Consider the following 19,684-nt stretch of genomic DNA (forward strand, 5'->3'; position numbering starts at 1 on the left):
AACTTTATGTTCCATTGTCTTGACGCTTGCTTTAGCCCGTATATAGACTTTCTAAGTCTACATACTTTTCCTTCTTGGCCTTCAGCAATGAAACCTTCTGGCTGAACCATATAGATTTCCTCGTCAAGCTCACCGTTAAGGAAAGCAGTTTTTACATCCATTTGATGTAATTCCAAGTCATAATGCGCTACAAAAGCCAAAATAACTCGAATTGACACAAACTTCACTACAGGAGAAAATGTCTCTTCAAAATCAATACCCTCCAGTTGGGTATATCCTTTTGCAACCAAGCGAGCTTTGTATCGATTAATCGATCCATCTGCTTTCCTCTTTATTTTGAGAATCCATTTATTCCCAATGGCCCTTCGGCCTGGAGGAAGATCGACTAAATCTCATACATGATTCTTTCTCATAGACTCTATCTCTTCATCCATTGTAATTTTTCACTTTTCTCTAACATTACATCCCAACGCTTCCTCAACAGATCGAGGTTCATCATCGTCAACAGGAAGTGTCATTAATGCCTCATTCTCAATATCAAACCTTTTTCGAGGTTTGATCTTACGAACACTTCTTCGTAAGTTGGGCTGTTGAGAAGTCAACTCATGACTAGACAAATTACTCCCACTCGGTTGACTAGGTTCAGGTATCCTTTGTGACACCTCTATTGTTGATAAAGTATCATCCTCTACAAATAGAGGAACTGTTTTATCAACATCACCTTTCGTTGGGAACTCAGTTTCGAGAAAAGTAACATCTCTCGACTCTATTTCGGAGAATGTTCCATCTAGATGCTCACCAATGAAAACATAACCTTTGGAGGTATCAGAATATCTAATAAAGATACATTTCTTACCCCTAGGTCCTAGTTTTCCAAATCTGTGAGAACTCTCATGAACATAGGCAGCTGACCCCCAGGGTCTCAGATTACTTAAATCTGGTTTTCTGCCGGTCCAACGTTCATATGGAGTAGATGGAACTGATTTTGAAGGCACTCTGTTAAGTATATAAGCCGCTGCTAACAATGCATCTCCCCAATAGGAAATAGGCAAATTAGCTTGGGCCATCATAGACCTAACCATTTCAAGAAGAGTTCTATTTCTTCTTTCAGCAACTCCATTCTGCTGAGGAGTTCCAGGGATCGTTAGCTGTCTAATAATCCCTTTATCATTACAAATTATCTTGAACTGATCAGACAAATATTCACCTCCACGATCAGTGCGTAAAGCCTTAACCTTACGTTCCATTTGATTCTCAACTTCGTTCATATAACGAATGAAGCAATCCAATGCTTCAGATTTATGAGAAATCAAATACACGTGACCATAACGAGTGAAATCATCAATAAATGTAATGAAATAGGAAGCTCCATGTCTAGCCTTCACATTCATTGGACCACAAATATCCGAATGAATTAATTGCAATGGTGATTCAGCCCTAATAGCCTTTCCAAATGGTTTCCTAGTTGTCTTTCCAGCAAGACAATGCTCACATATAGACAAGTTAATCTTAGCCCGAGTGCCCAAGAGGCCCTCCTTAGCCAACCGATTCATCCGTTCTTGTCCTATATGTCCTAATCTAGCATGCCAAACTTCATCAGTTATATCTGCATCACTAGTAAGAGCAATGTTTGAAAAACAACCATCAATTCCACAACTGATATTTGGTTCCACATCAAGAACCATAAAACCATTCGTTAAATAACCATATCCGATTGACACTGAGTCAATCTTAAGTTCCACACACCGGCTATAAAAGTTAATACAATACCCTAAATCAAGAAGACAAGTTACAGAAACAAGATTCCTTCGAATCTCCGGAGCATACAAAACATCATGTAGAAACAATGTACTTCCACCACGAAGGTTAAGTTTGCAAGTGTCGATTCCTTTGACTTCAACTCTTGCATTGTTTCCTACATAAATCCATTTGTTGCCAGCTGGTACCCTGCGGTACTCTACATATGTAACTCGTTCCCGAGTTACATGGTTGGTTGCTCCCGAATCTATAATCCACAAAGGATAAGAATCAGCCAACAACACAGAACTAGCAACTAAAACCTTTTTCGGCTCAGAACATTCCCGAGCGAAATGACCCTTTTTGCCACAGTTAAAGCAAGTCAACTTGCTTTTAGGTTTCTTCCCAGTCTTCTTTCCCTTCTTCTTGATAGGGTCTGGTCTCACTCCTGCAGTAGCAGCTTCCTTTCTGTTTCCCTTTCCTCTCTTAAACCATTTCTTTTTCTTGGATCCAGATGATCCAGCAGAACCGACAGCCATATAGACTTGGCCAGAAATCCTTACGGATTCCACTCTCTCCGCCTCCAATTCCACATGGCGTGAGACATCAGTGAAAGTTTTAATACTCTCACTGTGAGTTAGAGTCTGCTTCATGGTTTCCCAAGAATCTGGAAGGGATCGAATAACTGCCTGAACTGCCGAAGCTTGCTCAGACTAACTCCACTGTACATCTCCCTAAGGGCTACCCAGACTGCATGAGCCGAAGAATATGACTCATATTCAAATGCTAGGTCATCTACCATTGAACTAATCAAAATGCCCTTAGCAGTGGAGTCCTTTTTCTTCCATGCCTTATAGGCATCAAGATCTCGTCTGTTTTGTGCAGTGGAAATTTATTAAAAAAAGGGCTTGCACTTATTAAGTTGCCTACGTATCCCCTTAGGGTATAGGGGAATCAAAGCCCACGTAGTTCTTTTACATTTTACCCTTTTACATCACTCAGTTCCATTTCTTCCCGTTCCTTCCGTTGTATTCGTTCCTTCCGTATCAAATTTTTGGCTTCGTCTTCTGAAAGTTGCATTCCTTGAATTCTTTTCTCGGCTCTGGTCCAATCATCGAGTAATGCTTGGGCTTCCAATGAGTCGGGAGACATAGTTGATCGCCGTTCATCTAGTATGTTGCCGTCGGCACTGAATGTCTGCTCCACAGCAACAGTTGACACTGGTCATGCTAAAATTTCTTTGGCAATTACGGAGAGAACGGGAAAACTTTGAGCCTTCTGTGACCACCATTTTAAAATATCAAAATCTTCACTATCTGCTTCATTAAAATCAAAAGAAGTGGTAAAATAATTCTCAAGTTCCTGTGTGGAACTTGAGGATCCTCGTGGACGTTTCGTCCGTTCTTTTAATAAAAGTTGTGCTTTTGAAAATTTTAAATTTGTACTAATAGTTTGTTGTTGTGTTTCAGAAATATTAGTTTGTATTCCATATTTCACATAATATTGATTATAAATATCACCTAAATAATTTCTAATAATATATATAATACTAGTTGGATCAGGAGAAGAAGGATCTTTAACAGGAATTAAAACGTCATAGTATAAAGTTAGCATTTCTTGTAAAACTTCTAATTTAAATCTAGGATCTAAAGCAAATGCAACTAAATAAATTTCATGAATTAAATAAAAATATTTTTCCCATTTAGTTTTCATAGCTAATATACAAGAAGTTAAAGCTTCATTATTGATATGTTCATTTAAAATTAATACTATACTACAAAAATTCACTAAAACTAAATGAGCAGTGGGATAATAAACACCGGAAAGTTGTTCGGTTGCATCATTAAATACTTTTAAAATTTCACAAATAATACTACAAATATTCCATTGTTGTGAAAATAAATATATATTAGTATTACTATTTTCTGCAAAAAATAAACATAATAAATCTTTATATTGAAATGAATCTTGTAATAATTGATATGTGAAATTCCAACGTGTTGGTACATCACGTGGAAATTTTTTAGGTCTCATTCCATTAGCTCTACAAAATCTACCCCATTGTTTCATCATAGATGGATGAGACCATAAATATGAAATTGCGATTCTAATTGGTTTAATATAATTTTCTAAAAGTCTTAATCCATCTTGAACACATAAATTTAAAACATGACATACACAACGAATATGAAAAAATAAACCACCAATAACAGATTGACAAATAAATTTTAGTTCATCTATAGAAGCGGTATTCGAACTAGCATTATCTAATGATATTGAAAATATTTTATGAGTTAATCCATATTCTTCTAAAATTAAACATAATAATTGTGCAATGTTATGGGCAGTATGTGATTCATCAAAAACTCTATAAGTTATTAACCTTTTTTGGAGAATCCAAAAGTTATCAATCCAATGACAAGTTACACCCATGTAAGAATGAGTTTGCCAATGATCACTCCAAATATCGACATATAAAGAAACTTTATTATTTAATTTACTAAATTCATCAATTAAATTTTTTTTCCTTGTTTTACTAATTTTTTAATTGTACGAGTAAGTGTAGTCCTAGGAACACGTTTAGCAGATGGGTTAAGAGATTCTTTACAAAAATCTTCAAATGTGCATTTAGATCCAAAACTAAAAGAAAGATGTTCTACGGAAATAAATTTAGCTAATGACTCTCTTAATTTATTATCAGAATATAAAAATAAATCGGAATCAGTACTACTACCGCTAGAAAATCTAGATAATTGTGTTTGAGAAAGGTTGAGTCCATATTCCGTCGGGTGCTTCGTTTCTACATGTCGTTTTAACGATCCATAGCCGCCGTCGGCTTGGAATTTGTAGAAAGCATTGCAATGCTTGCATTTTGCACGTATTTCTCCCGATGGAAGAGTGACTTTCTCAAAATATTTAGTAAAAATAGAAGATTTTAGAGGAGGATTATCCCGAACCTTAGAAGTAATTGCTTCAGTACTTCCTTGTGTTTCGGGCGTCGAAAGGTGTTGGGTCTCGATCTCATCATCGGTGGATTGAATGTTGGGAATGAGATCCTCGTGCGCTATTTCTTTTCCCCTCCGAGATCGATGTGAAGAACTTCCACCGCAGCCTCCTTCCATTGTAGTCGAAAGATGGAGTCGGAACTCGGAAACGGGTAGAGAATGCGAACTTGCAAAGTTGAGAATGAGAGTTAGAGAGTAGAGAAAGTATGTGAAAATGATGAAATGAACTCCCTATTTATAGAATTTGGATCATAACGGACACTAAATCATAGCCATTGATTAAAAAACGGTCAAATGATCCTAACCGTTGGAAAAAAAATAAAAAAATAAAAAAATAAAAAAAACCTCAAACGGCTCTGAACCGCCGGTTAACCGGCGGTTCAGAGCCGTTGGAACCGGCGGTTCGGACCGTTGGAACCGCCGGTTCCAATGAAAAACCAAAAAAAAAAATTAAAGGCTTGAACCGCCGATTGACCGACGATTTGCCGGTTCCTAATGGGTTGAACCGTAACCGGCCCGGCAGGATGCCGGGCCAGTTCCGGTTTGGCCCGGCTAACCGGGTCAACGGGCCAACCGGCCCGTTGACCCGGGTCGGGTCCGGGCTGGACCCGGCCCGTGGTCGGGTCTATTTGTATGTTCCAATCTAACTTGTATTGATCTATTTTATTACATATATCTCATCTTAATGAACTTAATCATTAATTAATCATGATATTTTATCATTTAATGAACTTATCATTTAAAATTATACTCATAATGAACCACTCAAAGAGTATACTTCATTAAATATATATCATGCATCATATAGAGTAAACAGTATAAAATGAACATATCATTAAAGTAAATATGATGTACATTGTTAACATATAACAAAAACTCTACTTTGAATGTTACCTATAACATTGCTACTCATAACTAACTAGAAAATAACTTTAATAAACTTGATAGACAATTATTACTCCCACTAGTACAAACACTAGCAAAGTAATAATCCAAACATGTTCTATCTTTTTAGGCTGAACTGAAACATCTTCAGCTGAGATGCTATCTAGATGATGCCAGAACACAGAATCCTATAACGAACCCACACGAAAAGATCTCACAGAAACATCCTCTATAGGGTCTTCTTTTGGATCTTCTTCTAGATCCTCTTCACAATTTACGTAGTGAAGTAACTCTGTGCACAATTGGGTATATATGAAATGCGCCCCTCATAGTGCCCCCATATTTGATATGCTACATTACGCAGGTTTTCAGGCAATGAATGAACCAAAGCCCAAATCCTATAGTTGTCTAGAATCAAAAAATCATGCATCTCTCTAGACGCCAAAATAGGCTATCCAATCTCCCCATGTGTCCACTGCCTCCATAAGCTAGGTCATACTCTATCCCCTGGATAGCTTCCCTCAACTGATTTCGCATCACATCGCAACGAGTTATAGTAGTAATCATCCATGTCATCTGAAAAATTAAAATTAATTAAGTCAGTACATAACTAACAAACCAGCATATATACCAACTTAATTCAATTTATACAGGTATAGAACTAACACAATAAATCAAGAAAGATAAATCTTCTTAATTTACAGGGACTTTTGTCAATTGATCCTTTGACCAATCAATTGACACCTTAAAGACTCAACATGGCAGTGTTCCATGAGAACTAAAACATCATTTCATTAGCTCTAAGCACTCGAGTACCATGTATGATATTTAGTTTTCTTATCGTCTCCAGCCACCAATCTTAGTTGACTAAGCCTATTATTGAGTTGCTTCCCAAGTACAAGTTGTTCAAATAACTTCTCAACAATCATAATTATGAGTATAGTTGACCAATGTCAACTCTTGCAAGTGAGCCAATACCGACTTCTAAACATTGTGTTCAACTCATCCCGATTCAAATTTGACTACTACTAACTCAGCCATAACTGACTCAGCTAATGTCAAATTTTGAATACCATGCTAGTCATAGTCAATCTGGACAGATCTAGTTTGACCAATTTAGAGCATGATCTGGTTGAACTAAATTAGAGTTGTACCAACCAAGTCTAATTTATACTTAGTTGTGTCTACTAAGTGTTGTCTTTGTACCAGATCACTTGTTTGAGCCAATTGGGTACATGACTTCCATTAAAATCCAATTAAAATTGAATATTTTCCCCAAATTAATTTGGATCTCCCAATTGAAGCCTAAGTCCAATTAAATAATTTCAAATTAGGCTTCTCTAATTGAAAGCCCAAAATTGGCCCAATTAGAAATCTGACTCAATTAGAAATCCAACCTAAATTTTTTTAATAAAAAATTGAAATCACATTTCTCTTCCAAATCTTGTTCCCTAATCCAACACTCATCGGCCACCTATGCCAACCTCGTCGGCGCCAAGGCCAGCCTCGCTGACACCAGCACTCCCCAAAAAAATGTGCCCTCAGCACACTACTGCCAAACCACAGGGAGCGCTCGGGTCGGATGCGACGCCGACGATCGACACCAGCACATGCGTCACTGGAAGCCACATCGGGGCTCGGGCCTGTGCCCTTGCCGAAGATGAAGCCAGCGTTCATTGGTGTTGCGGGCGTCGCTGGTGTTTCGGGGGACATTTTGCTAGCCGCGGACAGTGCCTGTGCGCTGCCGCTTGCGTCGTCGACCAAAACAGAGAAATCGCTCTGTTCTTTTGAGAATCGGGAAGATCAACTCAATAGGTAAAAAATCTAACTCAATGCTCTGATACCAATGTTAGAATTTCTGAAACTTACCTGTTCTTGTGATGAGTCGGCTTTGGATCCCCTGCTCGTGTCGGAGGAACAATCATAGATGGAAAGCTCCTTAGGTTTCCACAAATCAAAATCCCTCGTTTGGTGTTCACTCATCTTCTCCGGCAGCCTGATGGCTTTCCTCCACCTTGCTCTCCTTCTTGACTTGGACAGTAGCCTGATGGCTTTCCTCTCCCTTCTAATAAGGAGAGGATCACATCCATCACGGAGTGCACAATGTGCACTCTGTGTGCAGTTTCAGTAACCGCTTACACGTACATCTATTAATTTGTATCAGACTTTTTCTTTATAATTTATTTATCTTTTTAGTATATTATTCATAATTGTTTTAGTTGAGATTGGACTGATAGATATGTTGGATTAATTTGTCGAATATCTTGTATTATATCTAGATGGGAGCAAAATTTAAGAGTACTTACGATTTTATAAAAAGTATTATTGTATAATTAATTTTATAATGATTTTTTCCTTTGCCTCACTAATGTTTTATTTGAAAGGAGGTGACCGAAAAAGAGAAAAAGATAAATAAGAAGAAGGAGAATTTTAACTTTTGTTTGAAATGAAGTTAATTAAGGAGGAAAAGGAGAGAGAAGGATAAGCTTTATCCTTGTATGTTTATGAATTACTAAAAATTTTTATTTGAGGGGTAAAGAAGGAGAATGAGAACTTAAAAATATTTCATTCCAATTTTATCCCTATTTTAAAATATGAATTTTCAAATTAACTCATCTATTTAGGTATCTTGTATTTGCGTCGTTGCTCCTCACACAACGCATGTTATTTCCACCAAATGTCCAACCACTCGTACTCCACAACATCGATGTCAACTTTCATTGTAAATCTTTTCGAGGACAAGACTCAAAAAGAGAAAGACAGATAATCTTAATCTTCTACTTCTCCTCCAAAGATAAGGATCTATAAAAAAAACGTTATCTATTTTAGGACTTTCCATATTTTAACTTTTTGCAATATTGATAAAATTTTATAATTTTCCACATGTCATTTACATGCAATATCTTTTTTAAAAAATAAAAATATTTTTATAATTTTATATATTTATTTTTTATTCTCTTTTTTTCCTCCCAAATAAGATAACACATATTACCTTAATGAACCTTCCATCCCTTCCCAATAAAAGGGACATAAATACTTTATTGGTCGGTGGATGTCGGAGAGGATGCAAATTGATATCAGATCGTTTAGACCAGCGACATTTCTCAAGATACAACGAAGATGTCTCAGAATAGTAGCAATTCATTTTCCAAGATACAATGACGATATCTCAGAATAGTAACATTTTAAATTCTGAGACCAACAAACTTTTTCGTAGGCTTTTTAGACTCCGAATGCACAAGATGAGATGAATACTTCAAAAGATGATTGTGTTGAATCGATGATTCGATAAAATTTTCCAGCATCTGAAGAGGTAGAATACTTTTGGTGAGTGGATGTGACTTTTGGGTAAGATTGATCTGGGTCGTTTGATTTAGAGAATTGTAACTCTTCAGATCACCTTTTAATTTCATCTATCTCAAATTTGATGTAACCATTCAAATCTCCTTTTTGTATCTCAGCCATCATATCTGAATCCAATAATCCATTCGATCTGACGCTTTAGATCAAGCCTCATCATCAACAGTTAGATTGTGATTCTTTACGATCCAACACTCCAGATCGCATCACATGCGATCTATATAATAACTAAGAAACTATAATATATGAAAAAGAAACAATTACTTAATTATAGTATTGATTTTGGGGTATGTATATTTTGTGGTAACTGTGTCGAGTATTGTCCAACAAACTTTTTATCAATGATTGAAGAATATGAACTTTCTACTTATGATCGTCACGAATTAAACTATAATCAAATTGCATTGGGTCGGTTACCAATATCAGTAATTGGAGATTATACAATTCAAATAGTAGTACTTGTAACTCTTCATATCGCCTTTTAATCTCATCTGCCAGATTTGATGTAACCCTTCAGATCTCCTTTTTGTCATCAACCGTCAGATCTGGATTTAATGATCTATTCGATCTGACGTTTCAGATCAAGCCTCATCACCAACGGTCAAATCATGACTCTTCGTGATCCAACACAGATCGCATCACATGCGATCCATCACACATCTTTGATCAACGGTTGTCATCTGTTCGGCCAGTCAGCAGTTCAATCATCTCTCTTTGCCCATGTGGATGCCACATAAGCATTGTCACGCCACATGTGAGCCTGACACATCACCAGAGTGCTACGCAGGCACTCCACGTCCGGCCATTGCGCACGCACAAATAAAACGCCAATTACGCGTGTGAACGCGTGGTGGGTCGCGAGTTCTTAGGTGCGAGCATCTACTCGTCCATGAGAAAAGAGCACATGAGCTTTTGTGTTAACTTTATTAATACAATAATATTAATAAGGAAAGGAAGCCCTTCAAATTTTTTCGACGTGGGACTGTTCCCCATGCACTTCTTTATATAATATTAATTAACAATTATGTTATTCTGGGCTGATTTTAAATAATTAATTTCTCATTTATCCTTAATCGATTTTGAACAAATTAATAGTCTAGATCTATCTACGCGAAATGTAGATTTCGATTTTGAAGTCAATTTCGACTTTCAGCGATTGATGATATCCTGATTTTTTATAAACCCGTATTGATCTCATAAAACCCAATATCCAACATACTTATCTTTTCTTTTTCTTCCTTTCTCTCCCGCTAATGAATCTTTTCTCACTTATTCTTCTGCAAAAAGCGGCCCCACATGATCGGCCCCACGACCATCTGTGAGGAAGTAAATCAAGAAACTGCAGTTGGTCACGACGCAAGAGGGTATTGCCTGGCTTCGCTAGGATTCAAATCCTTGCCCTCTTTTACAAGTCTGTTGCGTCGTAACCAAATCAGCTATGCCCTGAGGGCTTTTCTCACCTATTCTTCTGCAAAAAGGTGGAATCCGTCACCTTAGCGGCCCCACACGATCGGCCCCACGACCATATGTGAGGAGGTAAATCGAGAAACTGCAGTTGGTTACGATGCAGGAGGATATTGCCTAGCTTCGCTAGGATTTGAACCCTTGCTCTCTTCTGCAAGTCTGCTACGTCGTAACCAACTCAGCTATGCCCCGGGGGCTAAAACTATAGTGGGTAAACTTTTTATAGTGACCGACCCCACCGTCGAAACGACCCCATATCAGAAAACCCCTTAAGGGATTTTTTGGAGGCATGGTACCACTAAGTTGATAAAAGCATAAGGGTAATGAGTAATGGCGTAGCCATACCAATTAATTTAAAAGTTTTATTATAAAATTAATGACATTTTAAATAATTTTTAAAAAATGCATCTCCTTTTAAAAATTAGTTAACCCTTTTCAAACGAAATTATTGGATAATATAATAATAATATTACAAGAGAAAATATTATTTTACTTTAACTTTTTACAACTTCTCTAAAATATCTTTTATAATTTTATAATTTTTATTCATCCATATTATTATTATTATTATTATTGATGTAAAATATGATAATACTCACGTCAAATCATTATGGATTCCATAATTAAATAAACAAAGATAAGATGGGTTATTCATCGATATTTTGCATTTTATAAAGGAGATGATGATTATGGACATGATAATAAAGTTTTGTATGCCAATTTAAAAATATTAAAAGATTTACAGTAAAGTAAATATTTCTTAAATTACGTAAGGGAAAAAAATTTTAGGCGGGTAAATCCGAGTAGCCACGAAAGGCTAAATTGGGGACGGTGATTATGAACTTTCCAATTATAGAATATTAAAAAAATCTTTTTCGAAATTAAATAAATTTCAACTCGAAATTTTCCCAAAAGAGATGGAAACGAACAAGTGAGATCTGACGTTTTCCTCTGAGACGCTTTCATATTTGCGGCGGCGTTGCTTCTCCCGTGAGGACTGAATCAAATCGATTATCATCCAAGGTAAATTCCCTCAATCTCACGGACGATATATATTTGATCTCCATTGCCTTTTCCAAAACCTCCTGCAATCGTCCCCTCTCAGATATCGGCGCTCCATATCTTCTGAGATAGCATCGAGGAATTGGTATGGAGAGGGTTATCTCAGCTCAAGGCCTCCTTTCTCTCCCTCCCACGCCGCAAGCTCGCACTTTCCACCTCCGCCTCCGTCTCCCCTTCGCCGCCGTCCGGTTCCCCTCTCCGGTGCTTTCGAACCACGCTTTCCATGGTTTCATCTCCAAGGAGGTCACGCCATCGTTTCCAAGGCTGAGAGCCGCCGGTGACTCCCAAAGATTTCTCCTTTCCCCTGGGCTTTACGGGAAACAGAAGAAAGCTCCGGTTTTTAGCGCCTCCGCGGCGGTTCCGGCTGGAGGTACTGGGGTTGTGGAGGGCGAGGCGGAGAAGCCCAAGTTATTGGGGGTTAACATTACGACCCTTAAGAAGATAATTCCGCTGGGCATTATGTTCTTTTGTATCCTTTTCAATTATACCATTCTCAGAGACACCAAGGATGTGCTGGTGGTGACGGCCAAGGGGAGCAGCGCCGAGATTATACCCTTCTTGAAGACTTGGGTGAACTTGCCGATGGCGATCGGGTTCATGCTGTTGTACACTAAGCTGTCGAATGTTTTGTCCAAGGAGGCTCTCTTTTACACCGTGATTTTCCCTTTCATAGCCTTTTTTGGGGCCTTTGCCTTTTTGCTGTATCCTCTGCGAGATACCATCCATCCCACGGCGCTTGCAGATAAGCTCCTAGCCGCACTTGGTCCGAGCTTCCTTGGCCCGGTGGCCATTTTGAGGATTTGGAGCTTCTGTCTCTTCTATGTCATGGCGGAGCTGTGGGGGAGCGTGGTGATCTCGGTCCTCTTTTGGGGGTTTGCCAATCAGGTGATATATGCTTGCTGTTTGGAATTGTTCAATTGTTTTCTTAACGCTTATTCTATTTGCTATACCATGTGATCGCTTATACCGAGTAAAGAGCAATCCATTTCCATTTGCTATACCATGTGATCGCTTATACCGAGTAAAGAGCAATCCATTTCCACAGTAATCAGTATATCATAACTGTGAGATTGCATTTATGAGATCAAACCCTGCACGAACTGTAATTTAGTGATATTTGACTGGTATTCCCAGTTTAGGCTGTGAGGAAAGGTCCATTTTATATGTTTGTGATACAACTCAATTCTATCATCTATCTCCTCTCTTGCCAAATAGTTATTAAATCTATAGGAGATAAGAATTGCAATGGGGCAGAAAAGTGACAGTAAGGAGTAATTAGAAGCAGGAGGAGGATTGCAAATACATGATTTCGCTAACATCATGTGAAGTTTTGATTAACAAATTATTCCAAAGCCATTCCAGAAATGTATTTGTATTCCTTTAGCTGTCCATCATATAACATACATAAATTATGAAGGCATATTCTTATCAAAAAGGACACCCCACCTTATCAACAACCCATGTACAATTATCCAAATGCCCTTTGATACCCTGTTCCTATATATTATATCCTGTCTAAATCCTGAAAATCAAGCACGTTGTAATAACTATAATTTTGTAATTGCTACACATATTGTAACAACTACAATTTTATAACTACTATATATATTTAATCTATTAAAAAATATTCATATTGTAACATTTACGATTTTGTAACTACTACAACGCGGATTCAATTATGTTCATCTATCATTTATATTGTAATAACTACAAAACCGTAACCATAACTGTTATAACTGTTACGATTTTATAGCTGTTATAACAAAGATTCGACCTGCTCACTTAACATTCACGTTATCGTAGTTATGAAACAGTAACTGCTACAACATATGTAGCGACTATAGTTTCGTAACTGCTACAACGCACTCGACTAGTTCAGGATTTAGACGGGAAATAATAATGGAAATAGTATACTGAAAAACAATTGGGTAATTATATAAGTTCTTGGTGGGATGAGGCACCCTTTTGATAAAAAAAAATACAAAAGAAGAGTCCCTTTGATGATTTCAAAAAATAAGAGCACTCTTTTAATTTTTGGCTTATGCCACAGTTCATTGATCAAAATAAATCTTAGTGTCAACCCACCACCATCCATATGAGATTATAGGACAAAAAGTTGGAGAGGCCTTCACCAGAACCTAAAGTCTAGGTCAAGAGTCATCTCTAATTCGTGACAAGTGAGGCTATGATCATGGCGCCAACATCCCACATCTAACTCTTCCCAACACACTCCCCGTGCCAAGATTTGCTCTAAGACCAAAGTCACAGCTCAAACAGATGAGATTAAATAGAAACCAAACTAAAATTATTGTTTGGTTCAATTTAGTTCGGTTTGAATTGAATTGGCTTTCAAACATAATGATTGATAATCAAATAAATATAGTGTTATTCAAAGTAAAACTTAATAACAAATATGTACTTTATTATACATATGAGAAAATTTTGATTTTGTTTCATTTACATATAACCAACCCTACCTAGTAGGATAAGACTTGATTACTGTTGTTGTTAGTATTATACATAAAAGTAAGAATCTTATGTTTATAGGCTTAGATGCTATTGCATAGTACGACCATTATGTATTTATAATTATATTGCATTAAGCAGGTTTTTTGATATCATTAGTCATGGATTTTTAATTTATAATTATTAGAATTTAAGTTTGTTGCATTAATTTTATTGACATTAATAAGTGCTTTGATAGTGAACATAAATATGATAACTAAGTCATCCTGACCGCCTATGTTTATTTGTTTCCAGTCAATTAGAAAAGGCAAAAGTAGGAAGGTCAAAAGGAAGATCCAGGATGCTAAATAATATCAATTGCTTTTGTGTATACAAGTCAAACTCAACTGAAGGAATAGCATAGATTATTACCATTATTAAATGCCACCCTTTGAGTAGTAAGCTTGGATGGAAATAGTGAAGGATCCAATGGGCAATGGAAAATTGTCAAAATAATATTTGCAATACTAGTTTACCTGTGGATATTTTTAGTAATAATTTTATATAGTCAAGGCTAAAATATAGACAACCCTAAATAATTGGAACACACGGTCATCATGTCTAATAGAGAAGTTGCTGGCTAAATGTATGAGGAAACAAAATGATACAGGAAGGGGGTGGAACTGTATAGCCAAAAATTCTTCAAATTGAAACTCAGACTGCTATATCCTGTACATAAGTTGTTAAGGCATTAGAGAAGAAATTACCCAAAAAATAAATCATCTTAATGACTGAAATACCAATAAAACTTAATTATCTCTATTTCAATACTAAATGAGTTCCATCTGAATACATCTAAAAAATCCAAAATGTAAAATCAAACAGCATGAAAAATAGAAGTTGCAATATGAAAATAGTAGGAAAGTTAACATACAGTCACTTTAATTAGTCTGTTTTTTTAAGGTTCAAACAGTTATCTGCTGCCTGATTGAAGAGTTCCTGTACCTGCTTCAACTCTTTCTCTGTATTTAGATAGATAATTCACAAAATAATAATAATCAGATAGATGAGACAAAATGATTTAATAGCATTATAGACCATTTTCAAAATGAATCATATATTCTATTCCTTATTGACCTGTGTGCCTGTTTAGGCTAATCATCATTCACTGTTGTGAAATAAAATGATTGGAAGAAATAATTATTCACTCAATATGTTTTTTTGTATAAATGATGCCTTATTTATAGAGATTGTGACATAACATCAAAGGAAATAAATATATGGTAATACTAAATGCAAATATATATTACATTTCAAGAAAATATCAGAAGCAGATCAGAAAATAATCAGAATGAAACAAAATGAAATTGGTAAAGATTGGCTAGAGATTATGTGATCATCTCTTTCCTTTAATACCCCCTTTCAAACTGAAGATGCTGAAAGAAGTTTCAGTTTGAATTGAATCAAAAGAAAATGATTGGAGGAGCAAATGCTTTCAGATTTCTGAAGCTAGATCAGTGGCACGCTTAACCTAGGATGATTTGTACCAACTTCAGGATGATAGGACATCTGCAACACATCCACAGATTCGAGTTTACCATCTAATGGCAACTCGGATGATACACATGGTCCAAGATGACCTACACATCTTAAAACCAAAATAACAAGATGATGTGGATATAATAAGATTTTTCAGTTTGAGAAACAATAATGTAACTCGATGTTTGTGCTCATTGTGACTAGCATAGCAATTCACCGAAACTTTATTAAGCAATATGAGAAAGAACCAGAACATGCAGAGGCATAAAGGAGTTTAGTTGGATGAGCAAAATCTGAGGAAGCGAGTGCTGATGAGTATCTTGTTCATGAGAATCTTGACCTTGGGGTAGTGGTGACTGGAGACAGTAATCTAGAGGATGGCAAAGGACAATTTGATGAAGAGTAGAAAGCAAGGAGGATGAATGATAGGTATAGGATGGAGAGGAGGCCAAGCGTGAGGCATTGCCTTGAAGCTAATTCTCAAGGGGATTAGACAAAGAAGGGTGATAGTGCTGATACCATGTAAAATAAGATGATCGGCGAAAAGTGACTAATGCAAATTTCTCAAACTTGAACGAAATTTGGTCCATACATCACAATGATGAAAAGTTTAATGTATGTCTGTAGATCAAATAAACTATCATATCAACAATGATACAATATTAAACTATCATATCTACTCCAGGATGGTAGAAAAACAACATGCCTGCAGCCTCTAGTTGTTTTTCAAGCTCCAAACCTACTGCTTTATTCTCTTCCTGAAAATCAAGTGACAAACAAACATGTCAGAACTTTCCGCTCATTAAAGTACCAACATAAAGTTGTGCCATTTTGCCCTTTGAAACTCCAGCTTTTCCTGTTCTATAGATCAATGAGAACTGAGAAGATTAGGACAAATGATTCAGCTTACCTGGAGTTCTGCAATTCTTTTGAGCTGAGCTTCTTCCGATGACAAGGGCAAGGCAGTAACAAGAACATCAAACTGTTAAAAAAAACAGAGTCCTTAGTATCAATATAGAGAATACAATAACGAGCTACAAAAGACATTATCGATAAGGTTGCAGATCGGTACAAGAAAATACATCATCAAACACAAGAATTATGACATTGATCAATAAAAAGAATACAGAAATTTCATCTGCTGACTTTCATCCACTCCATTCAATCTGTCCCATTTTCCACCGCAAGCAATCACTACATTTTCCACTTTAAAGACACTTAAAATACCCAATTTCTGGTGAACTCACTGCGACTCAGTAAGAACAGCAAAAAAGTTACCTTCTTTGCAGCTTCCACTAGAGCGGCACTCATTGTCTTAGGATACTCAGCGCCAATTGTCTCTTCTGAGGCATTAGCTGTTGGCTCAGGATAGTTAGGTGACAAGCGTACAGGCGGAGCATCTCTCTGCAAGGTCCCAAATGTGTTCATGGCAAGCAAGGCCATGGCGTTCACTTGCTCTTGTAGCTGAGAAACAATATCCATGATGCGCACTCTATCTATCCCAGAAACAGAACATCCCCAGATGAGAAGAAACACGCAAGCCACAAAACGGAGTTTGGAAAAAGACCATTTCATGTTGATGATAAAGTCGGCACAAAACCCTCGCCGGCGGCCTCGAAGGACGGAAGTATATTAAGGACAACTAGAGAGAATGAAAGAGGAGGAAATACCTGCGTCCAGCAACGGGAGGAGGAGGAGGGGCGTCGTCGGCGGAAGGAACCGCAATCGGGACTGGGAGAGTGTTTTTAACTGGGAGAGGTGTTTTGTAAGGGTTTCACGGAGTGAGTGTTTTTCTTAAATATATTTTTAAAAAATACGATATTGAGCTAATTAGATTAGTCCTAATAAGCCTATTGGAAGCCCAATTGAGAACCCAATTAAAAGACCCAATTAGCTTTAGTTTCATGCAATTAAAGAGTAATTGATTAAATGAGTTAAAGGTTAATGGGTAAAAAGGGTTAATGGGTTAAAGGCTAAAGGGGTATAGGATTTGAACCCGTTAACGGAAAGCCTAAACCCTAAAAGCCGGCTACGCTTTTCTTCTCCCCGAAATTCGCGATTCTTTCCCCTCTTTCACGCAGCCACCCCTGTTTCCTCTTCTTCGCTCCGATCGTGCGACGCAGAGGGGCTGGCAGCTGGAGCCGGTGACGGGGAAGCTACCGGAGGTTCCAGATCTTCGATCGCGTGGTTGCTTGCGTGGTTGCTTGATTGCCAGAGGTGGCGCGATCGGCTGTTAGGACGGCGGCGATCGACGCGACAAACCGAGCAAGGTAGGCCAGATTCGGGTAAGTTTGATCGGTTCTAGAGCTTTGAGTTTCGGAAATTGACCTGTTAATACTGGAAAATAACCGATCCCATCAAAACTGAGCCATTAATATAAATTTATAATTTAAAATAAATAGTATAATTTAAATTTTAAAATTTATACCTATGTATAATTGTAAAAAATATCACTCTCACGCATAATTATATCATCTTCTATAGCAAAAATAACATATTTAAAAATTATCTTAATAGTCACATAGTAATCCTCGTCTAAATTTGGCTGGTATCGCTTGTGTCACTCAAAGCATATAATACATCGACTCTTCATACATAATATAACATACATGATTGATTCCTATAACTGCCGCATATGAAATCTGACTCATGTGAATCCTTCTTGTCTTATGTGCGCAAGCATATAGATTTCGAATGGTAAATCTCATGTCTCATGGGAATGAAACATTTTTTAGATTCTTTTATGCTAAATTGTTTTAGCACTTTATCAATGTACGTAGATTGTGAAAGATCAAATAACTTTTTCAATCTATCTCTATAGATCTTCTAAAAAATAAGTTGTTTCTCCTGTATTTTTCATGGAAAATATTTTTGACAATCAAATTTTAACAAACTGTAGAACGGATAAATCTTTTCCTATAAGTAATATATCATCAACATATAATACTAAAAATATGATCACATTTCCACAAATCTTCAGTATAAGCAAAGTTCATTTGAATTTTATGAGAAATCAAATTCTTTGATTACATCGCCAAAATAGATATTCCAACTCATCGATGCTTGCTTCAATTCATAAATGGACTATTAAAGCTTACTACTTTATTTTTATCAACATACATGAAATATTCAAATTGTATCATATACACATCCTCCAATATATCTCCGTTAAAGAAAATTATTTTCACATCTATTTATCATATCTTATAATTGCAATGAGCTGCTATGCCCATTGCACAAAACCATTTGGTTTGACTTTTGATTGTACAATTAATTAGAGCTAAACCAATTGATTGATATAAATTGATTCATTTATAAAGATAATTATTTTTTTATTTATAATAATACAATAAGGTATAGATTATCATCACTTTCTTAAATTGTTGTCTGGACCTCTTAATTTTGTTTTTAAAAAACAAAATGTTGGAGAAAATATTCCATACTTTTTTTTTCTATCTGAAAGGGAAAGAAAAAAAAAAGCTCCTATGCACCATTACCTTCAACTTGTCCATATTGACAATGATATGAAGTTTTACAGGTCAAACAACATCATACAACGCAAGAGTTAAATGCCAAAGTATATCTTTGACTCACTTGATATGAAATTTGACTTCTTAAAAGCTAATAAGAACAAGATGAAAAGCACTCTTATGGATGATACACATGTGAAAGTGATATGATCACAAACATTAAATTATATTGTTACACTACTTTCTTCAGTTGATGGATTTCTCATCTGTTGCAACACTATTAAATGATGAATAGAGAAGCATTTCAAAAATTAATACAAGACATGTCTCTTCAATATACAATTTTCTTATACAGATACACGGCCCTTAATATTACAAAGTATACAATTTTCTTCTAACAAAATCCGGATTAACAGAAACAATAACCTTGTAAATTAGTCAAGCACAATAAAAAAGTTAACCCTAGTGGAATCGTAAGCTCACCAATGCTTTACAGCATACATCTTAAAGATCAGTTCAAGATAATATTTCAAGCAGGGTATGCTAAGACTATTAGCATAAACAATATTTTGATGCAAAAGTCATTAATTCTCAAGGTGCATAATTATAACTCTACCATGAGTGGAATATATTACATACATCACAATCTTTAAATCCCAGTTAGCCCCATTGACTATCTCTGGGGGAGACCGGCCCGGTCCCACCAAGTTTCCCACT

At 36.5% G+C, this 19,684-nt stretch overlaps 2 protein-coding genes across 2 annotated transcripts; one reads left to right on the forward strand and one right to left on the reverse strand.

The window, feature by feature from the left end:
• Nucleotides 1–11,407: 11,407 nt before the first annotated feature.
• On the forward strand, nt 11,408–12,470 carry LOC141845926 (plastidic ATP/ADP-transporter-like). Its single transcript, XM_074733922.1, has 2 exons — nt 11,408–11,474; nt 11,557–12,470. Exon 2 carries the CDS (start codon nt 11,601–11,603, stop codon nt 12,468–12,470), a length of 870 nt encoding a protein of 289 aa, XP_074590023.1. The 5' UTR covers nt 11,408–11,474; nt 11,557–11,600.
• A 2,431-nt stretch (nt 12,471–14,901) lies between these two features.
• On the reverse strand, nt 14,902–16,985 carry LOC141846809 (mediator of RNA polymerase II transcription subunit 21-like). Its single transcript, XM_074734871.1, has 4 exons — nt 16,776–16,985; nt 16,408–16,479; nt 16,204–16,255; nt 14,902–14,980 (listed from the first exon to the last, which is right to left on the reverse strand). Exons 1-4 carry the CDS (start codon nt 16,977–16,979, stop codon nt 14,904–14,906), a joined length of 405 nt encoding a protein of 134 aa, XP_074590972.1. The 5' UTR covers nt 16,980–16,985; the 3' UTR covers nt 14,902–14,903.
• Nucleotides 16,986–19,684: the final 2,699 nt, after the last annotated feature.

Source organism: Curcuma longa, chromosome 15 (assembly GCF_044706935.1).
Source record: "Curcuma longa cultivar G26 ecotype Majalengka, Jawa Barat chromosome 15, ITB_CL_G26_1.1, whole genome shotgun sequence".
Lineage (NCBI taxonomy): Eukaryota > Viridiplantae > Streptophyta > Magnoliopsida > Zingiberales > Zingiberaceae > Curcuma > Curcuma longa.

Bases quoted from the DNA above. Each gene is read 5' to 3' on its own strand.
- LOC141846809 (XM_074734871.1), bottom strand. From the start codon at position 16,979: ATGGATATTGTTTCTCAGCTACAAGAGCAAGTGAACGCCATGGCCTTG. The intron at 16,256-16,407 runs GTAAGCTGAATC...CTTGATTTTCAG, and splicing joins AAAGAATTGCAGAACTCCAG to GAAGAGAATAAAGCAGTAGG. The intron at 14,981-16,203 runs GCATGTTGTTTT...ATCTAAATACAG, and splicing joins AAAACAACTAGAGGCTGCAG to AGAAAGAGTTGAAGCAGGTA.
- LOC141845926 (XM_074733922.1), top strand. From the start codon at position 11,601: ATGGAGAGGGTTATCTCAGCTCAAGGCCTCCTTTCTCTCCCTCCCACG.